Raw genomic sequence first — 20077 nt, forward strand, 5'->3', positions numbered from 1 at the left:
TCTGGAACTGCCAGGTGCAGGGAAGGGACAGCGGGCTGGGGTAGAGTGCAGGGACGGAGAGATGGCCAGTGTGGCTACAGGGGAACCCCTCCAGCCAGGGAGGAGCCAGGAGTCTGGCAGGGTTTTGATCAGGGCCACAGAGCTTGATTTTTGAAAGCCAGCTCTCTGGCTTCAAGGTGAGGATGGGTTAGGGGTACAGCAGCAGTGCGGGGGGGACCCCATGGTGCTTGACGGATGCAAGGGAGAGGAAGTGAGGGGGTCCAGAGGGGGCCAGACTTCCTCCCGGGCTCACAGGTCTGCATGGAGGTGGGAACAACGGGGGACCTCGGGGGCCAGCTCGAGGTTCAGTGGGAAGCCGTGGGTGAGGGGGCTGGTGCAGGGGCTGGTGCAGGGGCTCAGTGCGCGTGTCTGTCTCTGGCCCATGTCTGTCCTCCACGCGTGTGCACCAGCCACCTTGCCCTGGCCCCTGGCCGGCGCGGGGAGGGAGCGCATCCCTCCCTCCCTCCCTCCCTTCCTCCCTCCCTCCCTCCCTCCCTCCCTGTTCCCTCCTGCAGGCACGCAGGGGTCAGGAGGACCCACTTTGATCTTGCTTCACACAGGCATCTCGCCTCCCCACATGTTTATTCCCAGACTTCACATTTCAGAGTGAGATTTCATAACCTTGAAGTGGGCGTTGTCCTGAAAACAAAAGTTCGAAAACTCCGGGTTAGGTCTGCACCGCTAGCACCCTGGGAACTTGGGACCAGGCTGGCAGTTAAAGATCACTGCTGATACCATGTGCGCTTACACACGTGCGCGTGCGTGTGCAGGCGTGTACTGTGTGTGGACATGTGTGTGCCCTTGTGGGCTGCCTGGGGCATGCACGTGCTCATCCGTCGGTGGAGACAGGGCTCAGGAGCAGAGCACGGGGTTTGAATCCCGGCTCTGCCCCCACCCTCCACCTGCATCCTGGGGAGGGCGGGGTACAGCCTCAGGGGTGGGGTGTGGCGAGCAGTGCTTGAGCTCCTGAGTGAAGCACCACCAGCCCAGGGAGGGTCCCCAACAGCTGTTAGCTGCCACCTCCCATCCGTGCCAACACCTGTCTCTTGGGCACCTGCTGCTCGCAAAGGGCCCCGCCCAGTTTTCATTACTTTTACTCATGCGTAGTCCTCATACCACAGCTACTAGCAGGAAGAAGAACGTCCAAGCTTCCTGACTAATTCCTCACGGAAACAGTTGCTTTGTGACTCTGCCCCAGGCCGTGGTCCCACGGGGGCCGGACTGTGTCCCTCTTGCTTCTGTCTGCATGCCCCCCACCCTGCCCTGCCCTGGTTTTGGCCCCCAGGGGAGCTCTGTTAGGTATTCATTGAGTGGGCCTCCGGAAGAGGAACCACTCCCCGGACAGTGGGGTGGGGAGGGTGACCAGGTGGCCTTTGAGCCGGGCCTCGCAGCTTGGTCTGATTTGAACATAGGAGTTGGGGAGAGGGGGACCCAGGGAGGGCCAGCCTGAGCCAAAGTCCTGATTCCTGTGCTCTGCTCTCCAGCAACCGGGCACCCAGGAGGCTGGGGCAGGACCTATCCTGGCCCTGCCAAAGGGCTGGCCACGGAGCTGCGCCTTCTACCTCTCCTGCCCCTCATGCACCCCCACAGGGGAGGGGCAAGGTGGGACATAGCACTAGTCACATGTCCGTCTTTGTTCTCAACTCCAGGAAATTCAGGGCTTGGGGGGCCAGGTCTAAAGAGGGCCAGGTGTACCCCTCATTGTCCCTACTCCTGATTTGCACTCGAGGCTTTGTGCCCTGCCATGCTCCTGCCCACTCTGGTGGCGGGTGAATCCCACACAGCCCAGGACAACCCTGGAGCAGAGGCAGGCCCAGAGTTTCAGGAGCCCACCCAGGGGAGTGAAGGGAGTCAGGGGGAGAAAAGCTTCCTGAGAGATGGACACCCCAGCTGAGCCTTGAAAGCTGGGTCAAAACTGCCTAGCTGCAGGAGAGGGTAAAGGTGTCCCAGGCGTGGAGGAACGGCACGTGCCAAGGCGCAGAGGAGAGGGCTGACCCTTGAGGAGCGGAGAGAGTAAGGGGGTAGGAGCGAGGGCCAGACCACACGGGGCCTCAGGAGCATGGAGACTTGAACCCGGAGCTGCCAGGACTCCTGAGAGAGTGGGCTGCTGGTCAGACGGGCACTTCAGAAAAAACCTGGCCCTGGATGGCTCCTGGGGCAGAGACAGCTCAAGGAGCACTCAGCACGGACCCTTTCTGAGCGCCCACTGCGCGCCAGCTCTGTTCCAGGCGCTTCGATGCATCACCTCATTCAATGGTCCAGGATCCTGTGAATTAGATACCATTTTTATCCCCATTCGAGGTCCAAGGAGACTGGGGAGACCTGTCCCAGGCCACACGGGCTGTGGTTACAAAGGTGGAGCCAGGACTTGGCCCCAGACAGTGTGGTCCAAGCTCAAGGACCAAACCTCCAGGCCACGCTGCTCTTGACCCAGTCCTGGCAGGAGGATGCGCTTGGCCCCGCCCAGGGGAGGGTGTGGTGGTCTGAGAAGGGGTGGGGGGAAGCCCCAGAGACGATGCGGGAGATATCTCCAGGTGCTGGGCCCAAGGCGTCTTGGGCAGCACCCCTGCACCGAAGCCAGGCCCTACCCCACGTCCCTCCCTCGCCCGGCCGGGCTGACGAGAAAGCAGATCTGTTGTTGTTCCCGGTGGGGTGTAATTCATCAGCTCTGTTTCTCTCCACATGCCCTTCTCCTCTCCAGCCTCGCAAATTCGGTGTTTAAAAATAATCCTCAAATCTGGGAACAGCAGTCCCCGGCTGACCCGAGGGGTGGACCGCAGAGATGCATACCCGACTCGTGATTCTGGATGCGGCCAGAGCTCAGGGGGAGTCCTACTCATCCAGAATGTTCTCTCAGTTATTGGAGTTTTATTGTCGGCCCCGAGCTACCCTCATGGACCGTTTACCAATTTTCAAAGAACTAGAACCCAGGACAATAAATCTAATCTGTCTGTGCTAAATGTGCTTTCTCGGGGGGCTGCGGGGGGAGGTGGAAACTCCCGCTGCGCAGAGGTGGCGAGCAGGATCTAGGCTGGGTTGGCCTCCCGCCTGCGCCGCTGAGGAGCTGTGTGACCTTGAGCCTCAGTCTCCTTCTTTACGAGATGGGGTTTGATGACCTGTCAGTGCTGGGTGGCGAGGTTCCCTGAGACTACGTGGAGAAAAGTCAGAGTCCAGGACTCGGGCGGGGGTGGGTGTGGGAACGACCTGAGAAAGCCGGCTCTGGGGCAGCCCGGTGGGAAGAAGGTGGCTCCCCGTTTCCCACAGCTGTCACCTGTGGGGGTCCCAGGTGGCCGTACCTGGTGGCTTGACATGCCCTTTACACCTGAGCTCATAGTCGCTGAGCACACGTCCCCCTCTGCAGACCCCACGCAGGGCGCGAGGGCATGGCTTTGGCCTTGTGAAGGTTGGTGCTGTCAGTTGCGTGACCCCTGAGGACAGACCAAGGACCACAGCTGCTGCCGGCCACTGAGTTTCCAAAGCCACTCTGACCCTGCCAGGCTGGAGTGGCCGGCTTCTGAGTTTTGCTGTCTCGTGAGAAATGGAGTTGTTTTTTTTTTTTTAAAGATTTTATTTATTTATTTGAGAGGGAGAGAATGAGAGAGAGCACGAGAGCGAAGAGGGTCAGAGGGAGAAGCAGACTCCCCGCTGAGCAGGGAGCCCGATGCGGGACTCGATCCCGGGACTCCAGGATCATGACCTGAGCCGAAGGCAGTCGCTTAACCAGCTGAGCCACCCAGGCGCCCAGAAATGGAGTTTTTAATGTGGTGGGCTTTGTTCCATCGTAGATTTGGCGTTCAGTTCTGGCGCCTGAGCAGCTCCTCTCCATAGGCCCCCATGCCCCCCTCCGCCCCGCCGAGTCCCTGTACCCCAACCTTTGTCCAGCAAACAGGGCTGTGGCTTCTGCTGCCGCCAACCCCTGCCATGGAGTCACGCCCAGGCAGCCCCAGGTGGGCGTGGGGAGCCCCGCCGAGCCGTGGAGTGCCTGGGGTTCTCACCCAGTCTGTGGGACTCTGGAACCCAAGCTCCATGGCCATGGCCCCCAGCTGGCCAGGCCCTGGCCCAGGACCCTCATGGCCTATCAGAGGAGGGCCTGGGGACCCATCACGTAAGGGAGAGCTTGGTGGGCGTCCAGCCTGGCCTACCCCCTCCTCCCCGCCCCTAGACCCCAGCCCAGACCCTGCTCCAGACTGGGGGTTAACGAGTGGCTGTTGGGAGAATGCGTGAATGAGTAAATGAATGAACACATGAATGAAAGAAGAGATGGAACATGACGTGTCTCATGGAGGGACAGACTTCTCCCAGCTGACGGGATCGAGGCAGGCCTCCTGGAGCCGCTTCTAGGGTGGTGCAGGATTTGGGCTCACGGGAGAAAGAGGGGGACACCCAGGTGTGCGTGCAGCCCCCTACTATGAGGAGGGCTTTGTAGGGGCTGGAGCAGCAGGAGGGAGTGCTGGGTACAAGGCAGAGGTGCAGCCCCCCTCCCTGTATTCATTCAACAAACCCCCTGGCCCTCGGACTTGAGCCTGGCTCCCAAAGTGGGGCAGCCCCATCCTACGGGAGCCAGAGGGCCCGCAGTCTGCAGACCTGTGTCAGCCCTCAGTGGGCCTTGGCTTGCTCACCTACAGAGTGGAGGCTCGGAGGGGACCATCTCAGAGGACCTGTCACTCCCCCCCCCCCCGCCCCTCCCCCCCGCCCTGTGTTTTCCAGGGTGGATCCTTGGGTTTCCTCGGTGCAAATCCTGGCTAAGCACTTTGAAATGTTTAATCTCCTTCATCCTCCCAGGAGAGCCCTGAGGGAGGCCGGGAGGAGGCCCAGGCTCAGAACAATTAAGCAGCTTACAGCCAGTGGGGCTCCGATGGGTGTAGGGAGGCCTGTGGGAGAGATAGGAGGGCCCTTCTCCCGGGGCTGCCCCGACACCAGCTGGCGTAAGCACCAATGAAGGCGTTTCGGCTCCATCTTCCCCTCGTGCTGTCACCCCTCTTACCCTGGCTCACGCTTCAGACGAACAGCACCTGGCATCCTTGGTCCACCCGCAGGGCCCGGCCATCCACCTCCTGCATTTGGCCTGGAGTCCAGTCATGTCTGCTCCCTCGGAAGTTTCGAGCCTCCGGGTTACCCAGGGTGGCTCCCTGCTCTGCCTGCCCCCACTCAGGAGGACTAGGGCCTCCTCGGACCCCAGCTGGTGGCCCTGTGCCCTCCCTGACCGAGCTGTGAGCTCCCGAGGGTAAGGACAGGCTGGCGGGGGCCGAGAGCAGGTGCCCCGGGACAGCCTGGGCTGTCAGAAGGCCATTCCTGTGGACTGTGCCATGCCCTTCCCAGTGCCCTCTTCCAGAACTATATTCTCTGGCAGCAAATCTCTGCAGTGTGTCCTCTGCTCTCAGACCTTCCCCTGGGAGGGGGAGGCCTTCACCAAACGAGGAGACAGGACTGGAGGGGTCAAGGAAGCCCCCCCAAACCTGCTCTGCCTTTGAGGGGACAGCCTGGCTGGGAGGGCGCGCAGGTCTCCACCAGGGGCGGAGTGGTGGTGAGGGGCCTGTCCAGGCTCCAGCTCCCAGGTGAGCCGAGAGCACCCCTCACACTTCAGTGTCCATCCCAACCCGTGCTGGGGCAACCCCCACGGGAGGGTGTGTGGTGGTGTCCTGGGGCCGCCGGAACAAAGCACCACACAACCCAAGTGTGTGCTTTTGTAGTCTGGAGGCCAGAGTCCAGGATCAAGGTGTGGGCAGGGCTGGATCCTTCTGGGAGCTGCCAGGGAGTCTGCCCAGGCTCTCCCCCAGCTTCTGGAGGTTTGCTGGAGATCTTTGGGGTTCGCTGGCTTAGAGGCATCACCCCAACCTCTGCTTCTGTCTTCACATGGTCTCCTCTCCGTGCGTGTCTCCGTGTCCAAATTTCCCCTTCTTATAAGGCCCCAGTCGTGTTGGGTTGGGGCCGACCAGACTCTAGCGTGACCTACATCTCCAATGACCCTATTTCGAAATAAGGTCCCGTTCTGAGGTACGGGGGGTTTAGGACTGCAACGTAGGATTTGGGTAGACACAACTCATACACCATGATGAGGTGCCACGAGGGAAGAGGATCAGCCTGGCACATATTAGGGGCTCAGCGAATTAATCCCCATCCCGAGTGTCTACACCTCTTACAGCCACAGGCAGCTTACAGCCTGCTGGGACTCGGGTTGGGCCACTGAGTTTACACAGAGCACACGTAGGCCTTCTCCTGTCCCCAGCCTCCATTCCCACACCCCTGCAGGGAGGGGGTGGTGATGGTGAGGTGCCCTCAGGATTGTCCCGGGGCTTCAACAACCTGATGTGAAGTGGTCCCCGAGGGCCAAGGCCCTGCCTCAGGTGGCCTCCTGTTCCCCCCACCCCCAGCATCCCCCACTGGCCTCCTGGCTGCTCCTGCCTCAGGACCTTTGCACCTGCTGCTCCCCAGTCTGCAGCACTGTTCCTCCCAATAGCCATGCTGCTCACTCCTGCCTCACTCAGGTCTGCCTGCCATCACCTCCGCCCGAGGCCTTCCCCCACCACCCTGTCTGAAGGAGCCCCCCGGCTTTGCTATATACCCCCCGCCCACACACACACACACACACCTGGCTTTATTCCTTCTCATACTTTGTTTATTGTGGTAAAACACACATAACATAAAATTGACGTTTTAACCATTTTTAGTGCACAGTTCAGTGGCATTCCGTCCACCCAGCCATCAATACCATCCGTCTCCAGGACTCCCTCCATCCTCCCAAACTGAAACTCCGTCCCCATGGGACACGAACTCCCATCCATCCCCAGCCCCCGGCGCCCACCATCCTCCTCGCCGTCTCTAGGAACGTGACGACCCTGGGGAGCTCATGGCGTGGAATCACACAGGGGTTGTCCTTTCGTGTCGGGCTCATGTCACTGAGCATCACAACCTCGGCGTTCGTCCGTGTCATGGCACGTGTCGGCACCCCCTTCCCTTTTGAGGCCAAATCCTATTCCGCCGGGTGAGTCGGCCACCTTTTGTTTCCACACATACCGTCCACGGACACTAGGGTTGTTTCCACCTTTTGCTGCTGTGAACATGGGTGTGCAAGCATCTGTCTGCACCCCAGCTTTCAGTTGTTCAGGGTGTATCCCCAGGGGCCTCGTAGCGTTTCAAATATTCATCTGCTCGTCTGTGAGCCATCAGCCTCCCTCCCTGGAGTGCCAGCCGGGCAGGGACAGATTCCGCTTAGTGCTACTTGGCATCTGTTTTGTCCACGGCTGTGTCCCTAGTGCGTGGAAGGTGCCCGGCTCCGTGCGGACTGGTGGAGGGGTTAATGGAAGTCACTGCGATCGGCACAGCAGGGAGACCTGCGTCCCGCAAGCCCCCCGGGGTGCGTGAGCTCCTGTCCAATCACCCCACCGCCCACCCCCGTGCCAAGTGGCCGCTCTGGCCCCCCGCACTCCAGCCGCCGGCCCCCTGGCCTCAGCCCACCGGTTGTTTCCGCCACCTGAGCCATCGGTCCTCCTTTGATTAAGTCTCATTTTGCCGTGAAAGGAAAAGGAGGTGACAGTTGACTGGTGGGGGGAGGTCATTCATTCCAGAAAGGAAATTGGATGGCAGTGTTTCCATCATCGGCGGCCCAGCCCCTGCGCCCAGCAAACACGCTTCCCCGCCCGTCCCCCGCTGTGGGCAGCAGAGCCAGTGTCTGCACCCGCAGGCAAGGCAACCCACACCCAGCCTCTGCCGGATCTCGTTAAACAGGCAGCTCCCGACGGATCGATGCCAGCCAAATGATGACCAGTTGTGGCCAGCAGTCCTTGAACGTGCTCACCGTCCTCTCGTTGCTGATTTCTGCAGGTAGAACCTCCGTGGGTGCCCAGCGGGGCAGGGAGCGGGGGCGCAGGGGGTCCCTTCCCGGGGTCAGCACTAGCCCAGTGGGGGTTCCGGGTACTGGCAGGGGGGTGCCCCTAGTCCCCCGGCATCCCCCTGGTGAGGAGCTAACGTTCGGTGCTGTTCAGTGAGAACCTACTGTGTGCTGCGCCCCACGTGCCTATGGCAGGAGCCACACTGAATGTCCTCCTGGGCGCAGTGGAGTTAATGGCGGCTGCCAGCCTGGGAAAAGCCTTCCCATGAATTCTCTACCTACGCCTGAAAGGCAAGTCCAAAATGTCATGGTCATCCCATTGTATGGATGAGGAAACTGAGTCTTAGAGCAGAACTGGCTAGCAGGAGGCCACACAGCTAGTGCAGGGGCTGGGGTTCTTATCCGCCTGCGAGCACCCAACCACCTCCTAGGCACCCCCTAACGCAGCAGATGGGCTCTCACATTCCTGTTTACAAAGATGGGCATAAAGCAAGTCCTTCGGCTGCTCCAAACTAAAGCTGGCTGCCTGGAGAAGCCTGCCTTACTTCCCGACAGCAGCAGCGGCTGGCTAAGCCCTGTTCTGAGCAAGGCACCTGCTCTGTGTCTCCCTCTGTCTCTGTCTCCCTGTCTCTCTTGTTCGTGCGTCTGTGCACAGGACCTCCTCATGCCCCCTTGCCTCTTTGTTGAGGGCCTGGCTCAGAGGGAGGCCATGAAGGGCCCTGGGGACTGGGGGCTTCAGGACAGCAGAGCCAAAGCCAGGCCAAGGGCCTGGGGGCCATTGTTTACCAAGTTCCTCCTTGACTCCTTTTCCATGCATTAGCGCGTCTGGTCCTCACCGCCTCCTGGGAGAGAGGAGGAGGCCTTCACCCCTTTTACAAGTGAGGAAACAGGGCTCAAAGAAGGACTGTGAGCTGCCCGAGGCCACAGTCACGCGGCTGATAGATGATGGCGCACTGTGGTCGTCCCTCGGAGCCCAAGAGAGTGGCTCTCTCCTTGGTGTCCCCTCTCCACTTAGACCTGTTCTCCTGGCGACTCAGAACGCACTGGCCTCCTAACAGAGCGTCCCTCTGCCCTCGGCCCCCAGGCACGGGCTGAGAACCACACTGAGCCTGGAAGCCAGCAGGTGCAGCCCTGTATTATCCATTCACTCACTCACTCGTACCTCCCTGCTCGAAGCAAGGCCGAAGCTTTGCTGTTTACAAAACTCTCCTCGGAGCCCCAGCCATCCGGGCTGCCAGGGGTCTCCCATCTGTGGGGGGAAGGAGGCCCAGAGAGGTTGTGATAGCAAAGGTAATCCCGTGTACTCCACGGGTTCGGAGCCCGCCCTCCCGGCTCCTAGCTCTAGGCAACTTCAGCTCATTCTTCCTTAGGAAGCGGCAGTGGTCTCCTTGTCTTTGCCAAATGGCAACACAATCGGCGCTGACCCTCTGGGGTGGCCAGGTGATCCAGTGGGATGTCTCCTGTCCCCTGCCTTACCCAGCCTCCCTCCCCACCCCAGCTCTGCAGAGTGGGCTCCCCTGAAGCCCAGCTCAAAGGCCACCTCCCCGCTCCACCCCTTCCCTCCCTGGTTCCTGCCTTAGGTCCTAGCCTCCCGATCCAGCCTCAGGGCCTGAGCTAGTCTTTCTAACCCGCTGCTTGCGTGTCGCAGACACATCCAGCTCCCAGCGAGCGGACCTGCAGCGGGGCGTCCTCACCTGTCTGGACAGACACTGGACTTCCTGCCTCTAACCCTCACATCCAGCCACCGGCACGTCCTCCCTCTGGGCGGGCGGGTCCCAAGCCCCAGCCCATTGGCCTCCCCTGCAGGGCTTGCCTCCCACGCCAGTGTTGCTCATTCAGAAGGTCTGCTGGGGGGCCTGAGAAGCTGCTTTGTGACACGTCCCCAGAAGATGCAGATGCAGTAGGTCAGGTCCACGCTGTGAGACCCCTGCTCTGAGCCTCAGTTTTCTCCTCTGTACAATGGGAGTACATGAGATTAAATGAGATGGGGCATGCCCCGCCGAGAATGGGGCATCCTTAGTGCCCCTGTCTCCCCACAGGAGGGTCTTCTGTTTCCCAAGGTCAAGGCCGAGCAAGGGGGCCTGGAGGGCTCCCCTAGGCCCTGAAACTCTGGGTCCCTCTTCCCAAAGTGCTCACGTCCATCCCCACGATGCTGTACTTTGGGCACAGGATTTCAGGAGGCCACCCAAGCCGGCCTCAGCACTCCGGCTCGTGAGGCCCGTCTGCCCACTGGCCAGCCCAGCGCAGCGGGGACTCCCCTCCGGCAGCCCCGGGCGGGCGCACAGGGAACCGTGTGGGCTGCTGTCTGGTTACCGCTCCGCAGAGACAGAGCTTTCAACTAGCTGAGGAGCTTTTGCAAAACCAGAGCCTTTGTGGTTAGAGACATGTATTCAGCCGACAAAGCCCCTTTTCAGCGATACAAATTAGATATAGCGATGCCTTTTATGAAGATACTAATTAAGCCAGAGACAGCGGGCTCCAGGTTTTTTTCCATTGTTACATTTGCTTAGGCTTTCGCTCCTATTTATCACCATCCGCACGACTGGTAAATACTGTCCTGGGTTTGCAGCAGCCTCTGTGGCTGAATAGGGGCCTCCCTCCTTGAGCCAGGGGAGGGAGGGCCCAAAGCCAGGGCAGCTTTGTGACCGTAAGATGAGGGTGGCCAGGGCAGGCCCTTGGGGACCTCTGGGGCTGGGGCACTGGTTTAGTAGAAACCGTGGTACCGAGGAGATGCTACTTCCTTCAGGAGGGCGACCCCGTTCCTGTGCCCATGCTGCTCTCCAGCCAGGTGTCCTGGGCTTGGGGGCGAGCCGCCCCCAGTCCACCCGGTAGCAGAGGTCATTAAAGCCGGTGACAGGAGTGGAGAGGGCTGGACGTCAGACCCAGGCAGTCTTGAGTTGGATTCCCTCCCACCACCTCTTACCAGCTCAGATCACGGAGCCTCAGTGGGATCCCAGACCTGCTGCTAGGCTGCCAAGTGGGTTAAATGGGATGTAGCGTAGGATGTGCATAGTAGGCACTCAGTTAATATTGTGTCCTAGTTGAGTGCCTGCTGTGTGCAGAGCCCCTGGAGGGGATCCCCATGAGGCTTAAGATGCAGCCCTGCCTGCAAGGAGCCCCCCGTCTAGGGGACACAGTGGAAGCAGGGCTGGTGTCGAGGGAGGTCTGGGACATGACAGCAGCCTGGAGCCAGCTTCCTGGACCACAAAGCCTTCCTGGGGAGGGAAGAGGCTAGCAGCGCTGTAGAACAGACTGACTGGGACTCCCTGTCCCGGCGCTCGTGGACTCACGGGGCAGCGGGCTTGGGGAAGCCCCCCACTGAGCCCGGGACTCTGTTTTCCAGTCTTGTCTGCGCATTTCCGGGTCTGTGAGCCGTATACGGACCACAAAGGCCGCTATCACTTTGGCTTCCACTGCCCCCGGCTCTCGGACAACAAAACCTTCATTCTCTGCTGTCACCATAACAACACAGTTTTCAAATACTGCTGCAACGAGACAGAGTTCCAGGCGGTGATGCAGGCGAACCTCACGGCCGGCTCCGAGGGCTACATGCACAAGTGAGTACCGCGCTGGGGCCCCCGTGGCGGCAGGGGGCCACTCAATCACCCCATCCTCTGGGGCGGCTGTCGGGTAACCAGAGCAGGACAGGTGGGCCTGGAAGGATTCTGGGGAGGTCTTCAGGTGACAGGTTTTCTGGCCTGCCTGTCCTCTGACTTTAGCCTTGTCTTCTGAGAAATGGGCACGATACCCACCTCCCCGGGCTGCTGCAGAAGTTAAGTGAAGTCGGGGATAGGGAATGGAAGGCTTAGAGGCATGGAAGGTGCGTGGACCAGGAATCCACGTTCTTTCCCTTCGTTATTTATTTGTGCAACAGATATCGATTGGCGGTTCTGACCCAGAGATTAATCCCAGGCAGCCTCTTTCCTTAAAGTGATTAAAACATAAGAGACCAAGGCTCTAATGGAAGGGACCAAGAGTGTAAAGAAAGAGAAATTAACCCTGCAGAAAAGCAGTGGGGATATGCTAAGGAAAGGCAAGCAGGATTGAAACAACATGCATTTCTCTCATCATGAGTGAAAGAAACTAAGCATCTTTCCACATCTTTGAGAGCCACTTGTATTTCGTTTACTGAGAGCCAGCTGTTTATGTCCTTTGCCATTTTCCCATTGAATTGTTGGCTTTTTTCTTATTTATTTGTAGGGACTCTTTATATATGAAAGAAATACAATGAGTTGCAAGTATTTTCCCAATGTGTCTTTAAATTTGTGATGCTTTTATCTCATGCTTAATTTTTAGTTGTTATATAATCAAATTGGATCCATTTCTTTTCTTTTATATCTTCTGGGTTTTGTATCAGACTGAGAAAGCTTTCCCTACTCAGAGGTCATTAAAAATCCCCTCATGTTTTCCTTTACTTTTTTTATGTTTTAATTTTTCACCTTCAAATCTTTGATCTGTTAGGAATTTATTTGGATGTAAGTTTTGAGGTAGGAATCCAACTTTATTATTTTTTTTCCAAATGGGTAGGCAGTTGTTCCAATACCATTCACTGAATTGTCCATCTTTCCCCCACTGATGTAAACTGCAAACTTATATATTATAATATACTAGATTTGAGTATCTAGATAGATCATGATACATTTTCATGGCTTTCATTGTCTATCCATACACTAGTATCTCACTGCAGCTTTTGATGTGTTTTAATGCCTTCTTAATCTATTCCCTTGGCTCTTCGGTTATACGAAATTTAGAAGTAGCTTGTGTGGTCTTGCCCCTCCAAGAATCCACTTAGTATTTTTTACTGAGATTGTGTTGAATTCATAGATTAATTCAAAGAGAATGGACTTTTCGTGGTACTGAATCCAAGAACACAGTACAGATAATCCCTGACTTATGAGGATTCAACTTACGACTTTTTAACTTTACGATGGTAAGAAAGTGGCATGCATTCAGTAGAATCCATACCTTGAAATTTGATCTCATCCCAGGCTAGCAGAATACAGTACGATTGTCCAAAAACACCCTTGCTTGTAATGCTGGGCAGTGGTTGTGAGCTGAAGCTCCCAGTCAGCCAGGCAACCATGAGGTTCGACACCTGACACACTTGCAAGTTTCTGTCCCCATACAACCATCCCGGTTTTCACTTTCAGTACAGTATTTAATAAATTACATGGCATAGTCCACAACTTGATAATCAAATAGGCTTTGTGGTAGATGATTTTGCACCCGTGTAGGCTAATGTGAGTGTTCTGAGCACGTTTAAGGTCAGCTGGGCTACGCTCTGATGTTTGGTGGGTTGGGTGTAGTAAATGCAGTGTGTACTTACGATATTTTTAACTTACAATTGGCTTATTGGGACATAGCCACATCATAAGTTGAGGAAGATCTGTTTGTCTTTCCACTTGTTCAAATTGTCCTTCGTAGTGTTTTGGGATAATCTTCAGAGATATTGTATGCAGATCTTTGCACTTGTTCCTACTTATTTCTTTGTACACTGCTATTATAAATAGGGTCTTCTCTCCCATTTACATCTTTCAGCTGACTCTCATTTAGATGACAAAACTTAACAGTTTCTATATATGAATTTTATACCCAGCCACCTCACTGAAATTTCTTATCTTTGTTATACTTTTTCTGTTGATAATCTCTTAAGTTTCCCATTATGCTATTTGCAAACAATGATAACTTTATTTGCTTTCCAGTTTTTGTGCGTTTCTTTTTCTTGTCCAGTCATGTTAGCTAGTACCTCTAAAACCATCTTTGGAATTATCGAGCGCTCTTCTCTTCTTCCTGATATTAATTGGGCTGCTTCAGATATTTTCCCAATAAGCCTGAGGCTGACTCTTGGGGGGCTCTATTTTTTTCACGGCAAGGACAAGTCCACTTGGAAGGAGGGTTGGTTGAGTGACTGTGGAAGGGAGTGGTGGCACCACGGGGGGGTCTGAGACCCAATCTGTCTGTCTGACGTTGGGGCTTGAACGCTTTGCCACTGTGCCGTGCTCCCTCAGAGGAAATCTCCTTTCCCTTTGGTCAGGCAGGAGATGCAGACTCCTTGACTATCATCCAAACCTCCCTCCTCCCACCAAGGCCGACTCCCCAGCCTTCCTTCCTCAAATGCATGGGTGCTTCCCCTGAATATCTTGCCATCTGCTCAGGCCTTAGAATAATTCTGTGTGTGAAGTCGTTCAGCAAGTCCTGTCCATCACAAGGGCTGGAATCAGGCCCGGAATCTGACCCAAGTCTTCTGTAAGACCACAGACTGACACCCTGAGTGTGGGGAGTGGTGCCAGCACTGAGGTTAGCACCCCGGAGTGCTGTCCTTGCCGGCCAAAAGCCAGACAGAAGACAGAGGCTTGGCAAGGCAAGCAGACTTTTCCAAAGCTCTGGTGACTGGTGTCTGGGATCCTCGTTTTGAAGCCCACAGGTTTCTATAATCTGCACATTTCCACAGGATCTCACGCAGAATACTCCATCATTTCAGCACCGCGGGGCCTCGTGGCTGTGAGGAAGGAAGGGTTCAGCCATACAATAAAGCCATTCCCCTGGGGAAGAATGGAAATATCAAAGAAGTTTAGCTTAGTTCTGCTTCTTTAATCTCAGAAAGCACTTACGGAGTGCACGGCACGGGGCCAGCTCAGTGCTCAGCTCCGTCCTTGCCATGTCACTGAGGGCACCTGACGGCCCATCCTGAGCCCACGTCACACATAGGGAAGGTGAGGCACGGGCAGGTTGCGTAACTTGCCCGACGGAGGCAGCCCGTCAGTGGGGGAGCCAGGAGCCCAGCTGGGTCTGGAGGCTGCTTTCATAAATCTGGGGTCTCCCCCGATGGAGGCAGATCTGAGGGGGGAGGCCCTAGAGTGGGGATCCCCACCACAGCACCACTGACACCTGGGGCTGGATCTCTTTCTGGGCAGGGGGTGGGGGGGCTGCCCTGTGTGTAGCAACCTCTCTCGCCACCACCCACGAGACATTGGGAGCAACCCCACCCCTCCAGCTAGCTGTGACAACCAGCCGTGTCTCCTGATGTTGCCAGCTGGGGGGTGCAGGATGGCCCTGCTTGGGATCCACTGCTCTGGAGGGATTCCTCCTTGTTAGTCCCCACCTCCCTTCCCACAGATGTGGACGGAGCCCGAGAGAGGGGCTGTGCCTACCCCAGAATAACTGGGCTCTGCTCCTCACCCAGGCTGTACCACACACATCGTCCTTGCGTTTCGTGCGGGGAGGTATGTTGCTGGGTTCCCCTGCATCCAGAAGTTGGGAGCCACGTGGTCCAGAAGAATGAGCATTTCCAGGCAGGTCTCCCTGCGGCCTGAGTATGAAGTGCAAGGGGAAATATGGGGAGGGGCGCAGGGGCTGGGGACCCGTGTGAGCCCAGCCTGTCTGGACGGCGCGGGGCAGCCATGCCCCTTCCCGGGCTTCCTGAAGATGCACGGGGTCCGTTGGCGGCCATGGCGCCTGGCACCCGCCCACCTCCCCCACCCCACCAGTGAATCAGCGAGGGGGCAGGGCTGGTGACAGGGAAAAAGAGAGCGCTTCTGATGACTTATTTATTTGTGTTTTTCCGGAGGAACAGAATGGTTTGTTTTGGTTCTCGCTGCCTGGCAGAAGAGGCAGGCAGAGCGAAGGAAGCAGCCTCGCCAGGCCCACGGCCACGGCAAGGTGCCCCGTCCTGCCGTGCGGGCAGAGGCCCTGGGTGTTCGGGAGAGGGTGCGGCACACCGTCCCTTGCCGGGTGACCCAGACCCAGAGCCCTGGACCAGCAGGGCCCGCGGTCAGCTCTCCCTGGGGACAGTGGTGTCCTGGGGCGGAGTCTTGTGTGGTGAGTGGGCGTTCCTCCGCCGGGCAGGTGGGCTGCAAGAGGGGGAGAATTGGGAGACGGATTCTAGGAAGGCAGAAGGGTCCTCCAAGGACGGAGTGGATGAACGATCGTTCTTCCCTTGGCTGCAGGTGAAACCTCTGTCCCCTAAAAGCTTTCCTTTCCCCAGTGCCCGAGGACCCAAGAGCCCCGGGCCCTGTCCTGCAGGATTTATAGCCCCGTCCAGATGCTTCAAGTTCTGAGAGCAGCCCCTGAGTGTGGTCAGAAACTTCTGGATGTTCTTGTCCGTTGTTCAACCCCGTCAAGCCCTGTTAGGCACAAAACACGCATACACACCGGCAGTCTTCTAAAGACTGAAGCGGTTCTAGAATCATGGTGTTTCTTGATCTAATACACTCTGCCGAGCCAGGGGGAGGGAGACAAATGAACATCTGTGAGCACTTACTGTAGTGTGAGGGGCCTCACTGCCCCTTTGATCCACGTAGAGGTGTTATCTGTGGAGAAGGTCCCCTGACCCCCTTACACCAGGCCTGAGGCTCAGAGAGGGTGGAAAGTTGCCTGTAGTCACACAGCACGCATGGGGCAGAGCAGGGTTGGGGACAGGTGCGTCAGTCCCCACCGCTCGAGACTCAAAGGCTGATTTTGGGCTCACACTCCGTGTCCTTCTGGGGTCACCTGTGGCTCTGTGCGTGGAGCCTTCTGTGACCCAGGCCAATGAAGCGCATCCCATCTGGGGCAGGATGTCCCTGTGCAGAGGGAAAAGAACACGGTGAAACCACAAGGGGACTCTTGGGCTTCTGCTCAGAAGCAGCCACAATACTTCTGCTCACACTCTATTGGCCAAAGCGCATCACTTGGCCAAGCCTGTTACCAGCAGGGTGGGAAGAGGTACAGAGACCGACGCAGGGAGGGATGGCGAGTATTCTGATAGTCGTGGGCTCTGCTTCATTGGCCCAGAGCCCATGCTCCTCCACTACCTGGGATAGCCTGGGTCCTGCTGTGTGGCCTCGGGCATGTCGCCTGGCCTCTCAGGGCCCAGATCGACTGAGCATTCCCGTGCGCCTGACTCATATGAGCCAGCACTCACTGCATCTTTTCCCCTCTCAGCCCCATGTTATCTCATTAAGCCCCATAAATAACACCACCAAGGAGGGCCATTGTTATCTCTTTTACAGATGAGGAAAGTAAAGCTCGGGGGAGAGAAAGGTGCAGAGCTGGGCTTTGAATCACGCAGCCCTGACGTCTCGGGCCCAGAATGTCGCCACCAGGGTCACCAGCTTGTCACACTGACCCACAGGCCACCCTGTGAGTGGGCTCAGGGCTCAGATAGCATAAGTGAGGTCGGCCGAGGGGCCGTGGTCTCCTCCCAGCCAGCGCAGCCCCTGTTCCTCTCTGGCCTGATGGCCTCAGCAGCTCATCTCCTCCGTCCGCAGTGGGGACTCCCTCTTGTCCACACAGCACCCTCTCCTGCGGATGTACCTGCTCCTGTAACCAGTAGGTATTCGAGGAGACTCCTCCAGCCGAGCTTTTTGTTTATTGCTTGGGAGACACCGAAAGAATTCGAATCTGTAAATATCCCGAAACACACTGAAAATTTGCTATCTGTGGCTTTGGCTGGCTTCCCATCTTGCCCCATAAAACAGCCTCCGTTTTATCTTCTGCCCTTTACAAAACATATGCATACACACAACAAAAACCCCTGCATCTGGATGGAATTAATTCCAGATCACATTTTTTAAATTAAATTAAAAAACCCAGAATGCTTCCAGCCGGCCAACCACAGGGAGGGCAGGCCAAGGGAGAGCTGCTGGGGGATGTGGCCTGGGCTCTCCAGCCAGCTGCCGCCTCCCGTGTGGGCTCCCTTGAAGGGAAGTGGGAGTCGGCGAACGGGGGGGGGTGTCTCCTGCAGGTGCGCCCCTGCTTTCTCTGAGCGGGGAGAGCAGGGGGAGCGGGCCACCACTCCGCATCCCCCCCGAATGCCAGTTGGAACAGGCGGCTGCAGAGGCCTGTGGGCCCAGCGGCGCCCACGCACGCACGCACGCACGCTCGCAAAGCCGGTGACACGTGGCGATGCGGGATGCTCTGGGGGGCGGGGACTGGACTCCGTCCTCAGGTCCCCAGGTCCTGGTACGGGGTGAACCGGGACAAGTGGGCACGCCACGCAGTTGCGGGAAATCCCTCCCTGGACATCCAGGCGTGGGCTTGGGGTTTTCCCAAGATTCAGCACACTCTGGGGTTAGGTGATCTGGGTCCGAATCCCAGTGCGGCCACTTCCCGGCAGGCCAGTGACTTGGCCTCCCTGGTCCTCATTTCCCCATCTGTGCAGGGGGCAGGCTGGCCCGTCTGCTCCCTCCCGGGATTGTTGCAGGGACTGAAAAACACGGGGTGCTGGCGTGTTCTCTTTGCGAGCAGTGCTCTTCACTGTTTGTGAATATGTAGAGAGGAGGTAAAATCCAGTGAAGAAGCTAATATATATCAAGGCCACCATTGTCACCAGCTCACCACGGCATTCCATGCGTGTCAGCTTCAGTGACATCAGCAGCCGCTCTGCACTGAGTGTTGGGCACGCAAAGATCCGTGGGACCCCGACCCTAGCCTCAGGGAGCTCAGAGCTCCCTGAGGAGCCAACTTGAGTCCTGCAAAACAGCCAAGACAACACCGTGTGTTCTGGGAAACCCAGTGACTTTGGGAGCCCGAAGGAGGAGTCGGGTCACCAAGGAGGGCTTCCTGGGAGCAGGTGATAGCTGAGCTGAGACGTGGGTGCACAGGAGGTGGGGAGTGAGCCCCAGGCAGGGGAGCCGCGTCGACCAAGGCCTAGAGGTGACCTGTCTGCTCTGAGAGGACAGCAGCGAGGCTTCTGAGTTCAGATGCTGGCTCTTCACCTAGTGGCTATGAGATCCTAGATGAGTCTCTTAACTTCCCTGAGCCTCAGTTTCCCATTTATAACATGGGGCTGGTGGTGGCAGCAGCGACGCTTCCTTCTGTGTTTGCTCTGGGTGCCGAACGGGCTACCGACACGCACTGCCTGCCGCTCTCCTGACTCTGGTTGTTTCTCAATCCTGCTGGCTCCAGGCCCAGCTGCGGCCCAGCCGCCACCCCCGGCTGGCGTCACGGTCCCCCTCTCTGCAGGGCAGCATCTGCACACAGCTGCCCTGCCTCCCCCTTCCCGCTCCCCTCCCTCAGCCCTGAAGCTGCTGCCATGGGAACCACCAGGAAGAGGCCTGATGCTTGCAGCCATGCCGTGGGGGCTTCAGGGAGCCTGGAGAGAGGGTGCTGGGGAAAGCAGGAGGGCCGGAGACTGGAGCCAGGCCTGCCTCCTCTGGCCACGCGGGCATCCACCCCAGGACTCGTGCCTCTGCCAGCCAGGCCCGGCTGCCGGCCCCTGCTCCCCGATAGAAATTCCACACCCCGATGTAGCCAGGCAAAGCTAGCCTCCCCTGGCAGTGAGGCAGCTTGGGGCCTGGCTGTCAGTCATTCACACCTTAGCGTGAACAAGCCCCCAAGACTGCTGCAGGCCCCGTGGAGGTGGTGGCTGGAGGTAGGACCCCACAAGGGAAAGGGGGTGGCCCAGATACGGAATTGCACCTCGCCCCTGCAGCAGATACCGAGCCCTGAGCACTTACCAGTGCCTGCTCCACGCCAAGTCTTTGGGTCCCCAGAGACCGCCCGCTTGAGGGGCCTCCAAGCACCCAAGCCACGTCCTCGGGGGAGCAGGGGGAGTTTGGCCAAGGGGATGGATGGCGTTCCAGGTAAAGCACACATATGGGCAAAAGTGAGCAGCCCTGGCCCCAGGCCCGGGGGTCAGAGGGCAACAGCGCCTGCCTCGCTGCTGAGGCCAAGGCTGGGAAGGGCAGGCCTGAGACTGAGATGGACTCAGTCGTCTCCTGCAGGCCCAGAGACGTGCAGGGGTCCTCCCGGGGCCGCACAGCAAAGCCGGGCCACGGAGGAGCCTGGCCCAGGCCCCCTGGCTGGGGGCCTGCACTCTCCAGCCTCAGGCAGGTCGAGAGGGATCTGCCGTGGGGCCCCAGGACACCAAGGGGCCCTGTCTGGGCACGAGCTGGTCGGGGCGGGGGGTCCCTCCTGGTGAGCAGGGGCAGCAAGGCTGGACGCTGGCTCTCAGCAGTGTGCCTCCTCTCTGCCGCCCGCCCGCGCACACCCGCCTGCGCACACCCGCCCGGGCACAACCTCCTGCACACACCCGCCTGAGGACATCCGCCTGCGCACACCCGCCTGAGGACACCCGCCCGCACGCACCCTCCTGCATACACCCACCTGAGCACACCCGCTTGCACACACCTGCCTGGGCACACCCGCCTGCGCACACCCGCCTGCGCACACCCGCCTGCGCACACCCGCCTGAGCACACCCGCCTGCGCACACCCGCCTGAGGACACC

General features: G+C 58.2%; 1 protein-coding gene across 5 annotated transcripts in view; it reads left to right on the forward strand.

Moving 5' to 3' along the window:
* Positions 1–20077, forward strand: part of SHISAL1 (shisa like 1) — an 83439-nt gene that overhangs the window by 26482 nt on the left and 36880 nt on the right. For 3 of the 5 annotated variants that reach the window (XM_073882654.1, XM_073882653.1, XM_025881494.2), the window contains exons 2-3: positions 7765–7860; positions 11211–11424. In XM_073882654.1, the coding sequence (XP_073738755.1) occupies positions 7794–7860; positions 11211–11424 (281 nt within the window). In that variant the 5' untranslated portion in view covers positions 7765–7793. Of the gene's footprint in view, positions 1–7370; positions 7394–7764; positions 7861–11210; positions 11425–20077 lie in introns of those variants that run through there. The other 2 variants (XM_073882655.1, XM_073882656.1) reach the window with 2 other exon arrangements.

This window comes from Callorhinus ursinus, unplaced genomic scaffold (assembly GCF_003265705.2).
Source record: "Callorhinus ursinus isolate GAN/ISIS: 27379988/994484 unplaced genomic scaffold, GSC_fseal_2.0 scaffold48, whole genome shotgun sequence".
NCBI classification, from domain to species: Eukaryota; Metazoa; Chordata; class Mammalia; order Carnivora; family Otariidae; genus Callorhinus; species Callorhinus ursinus.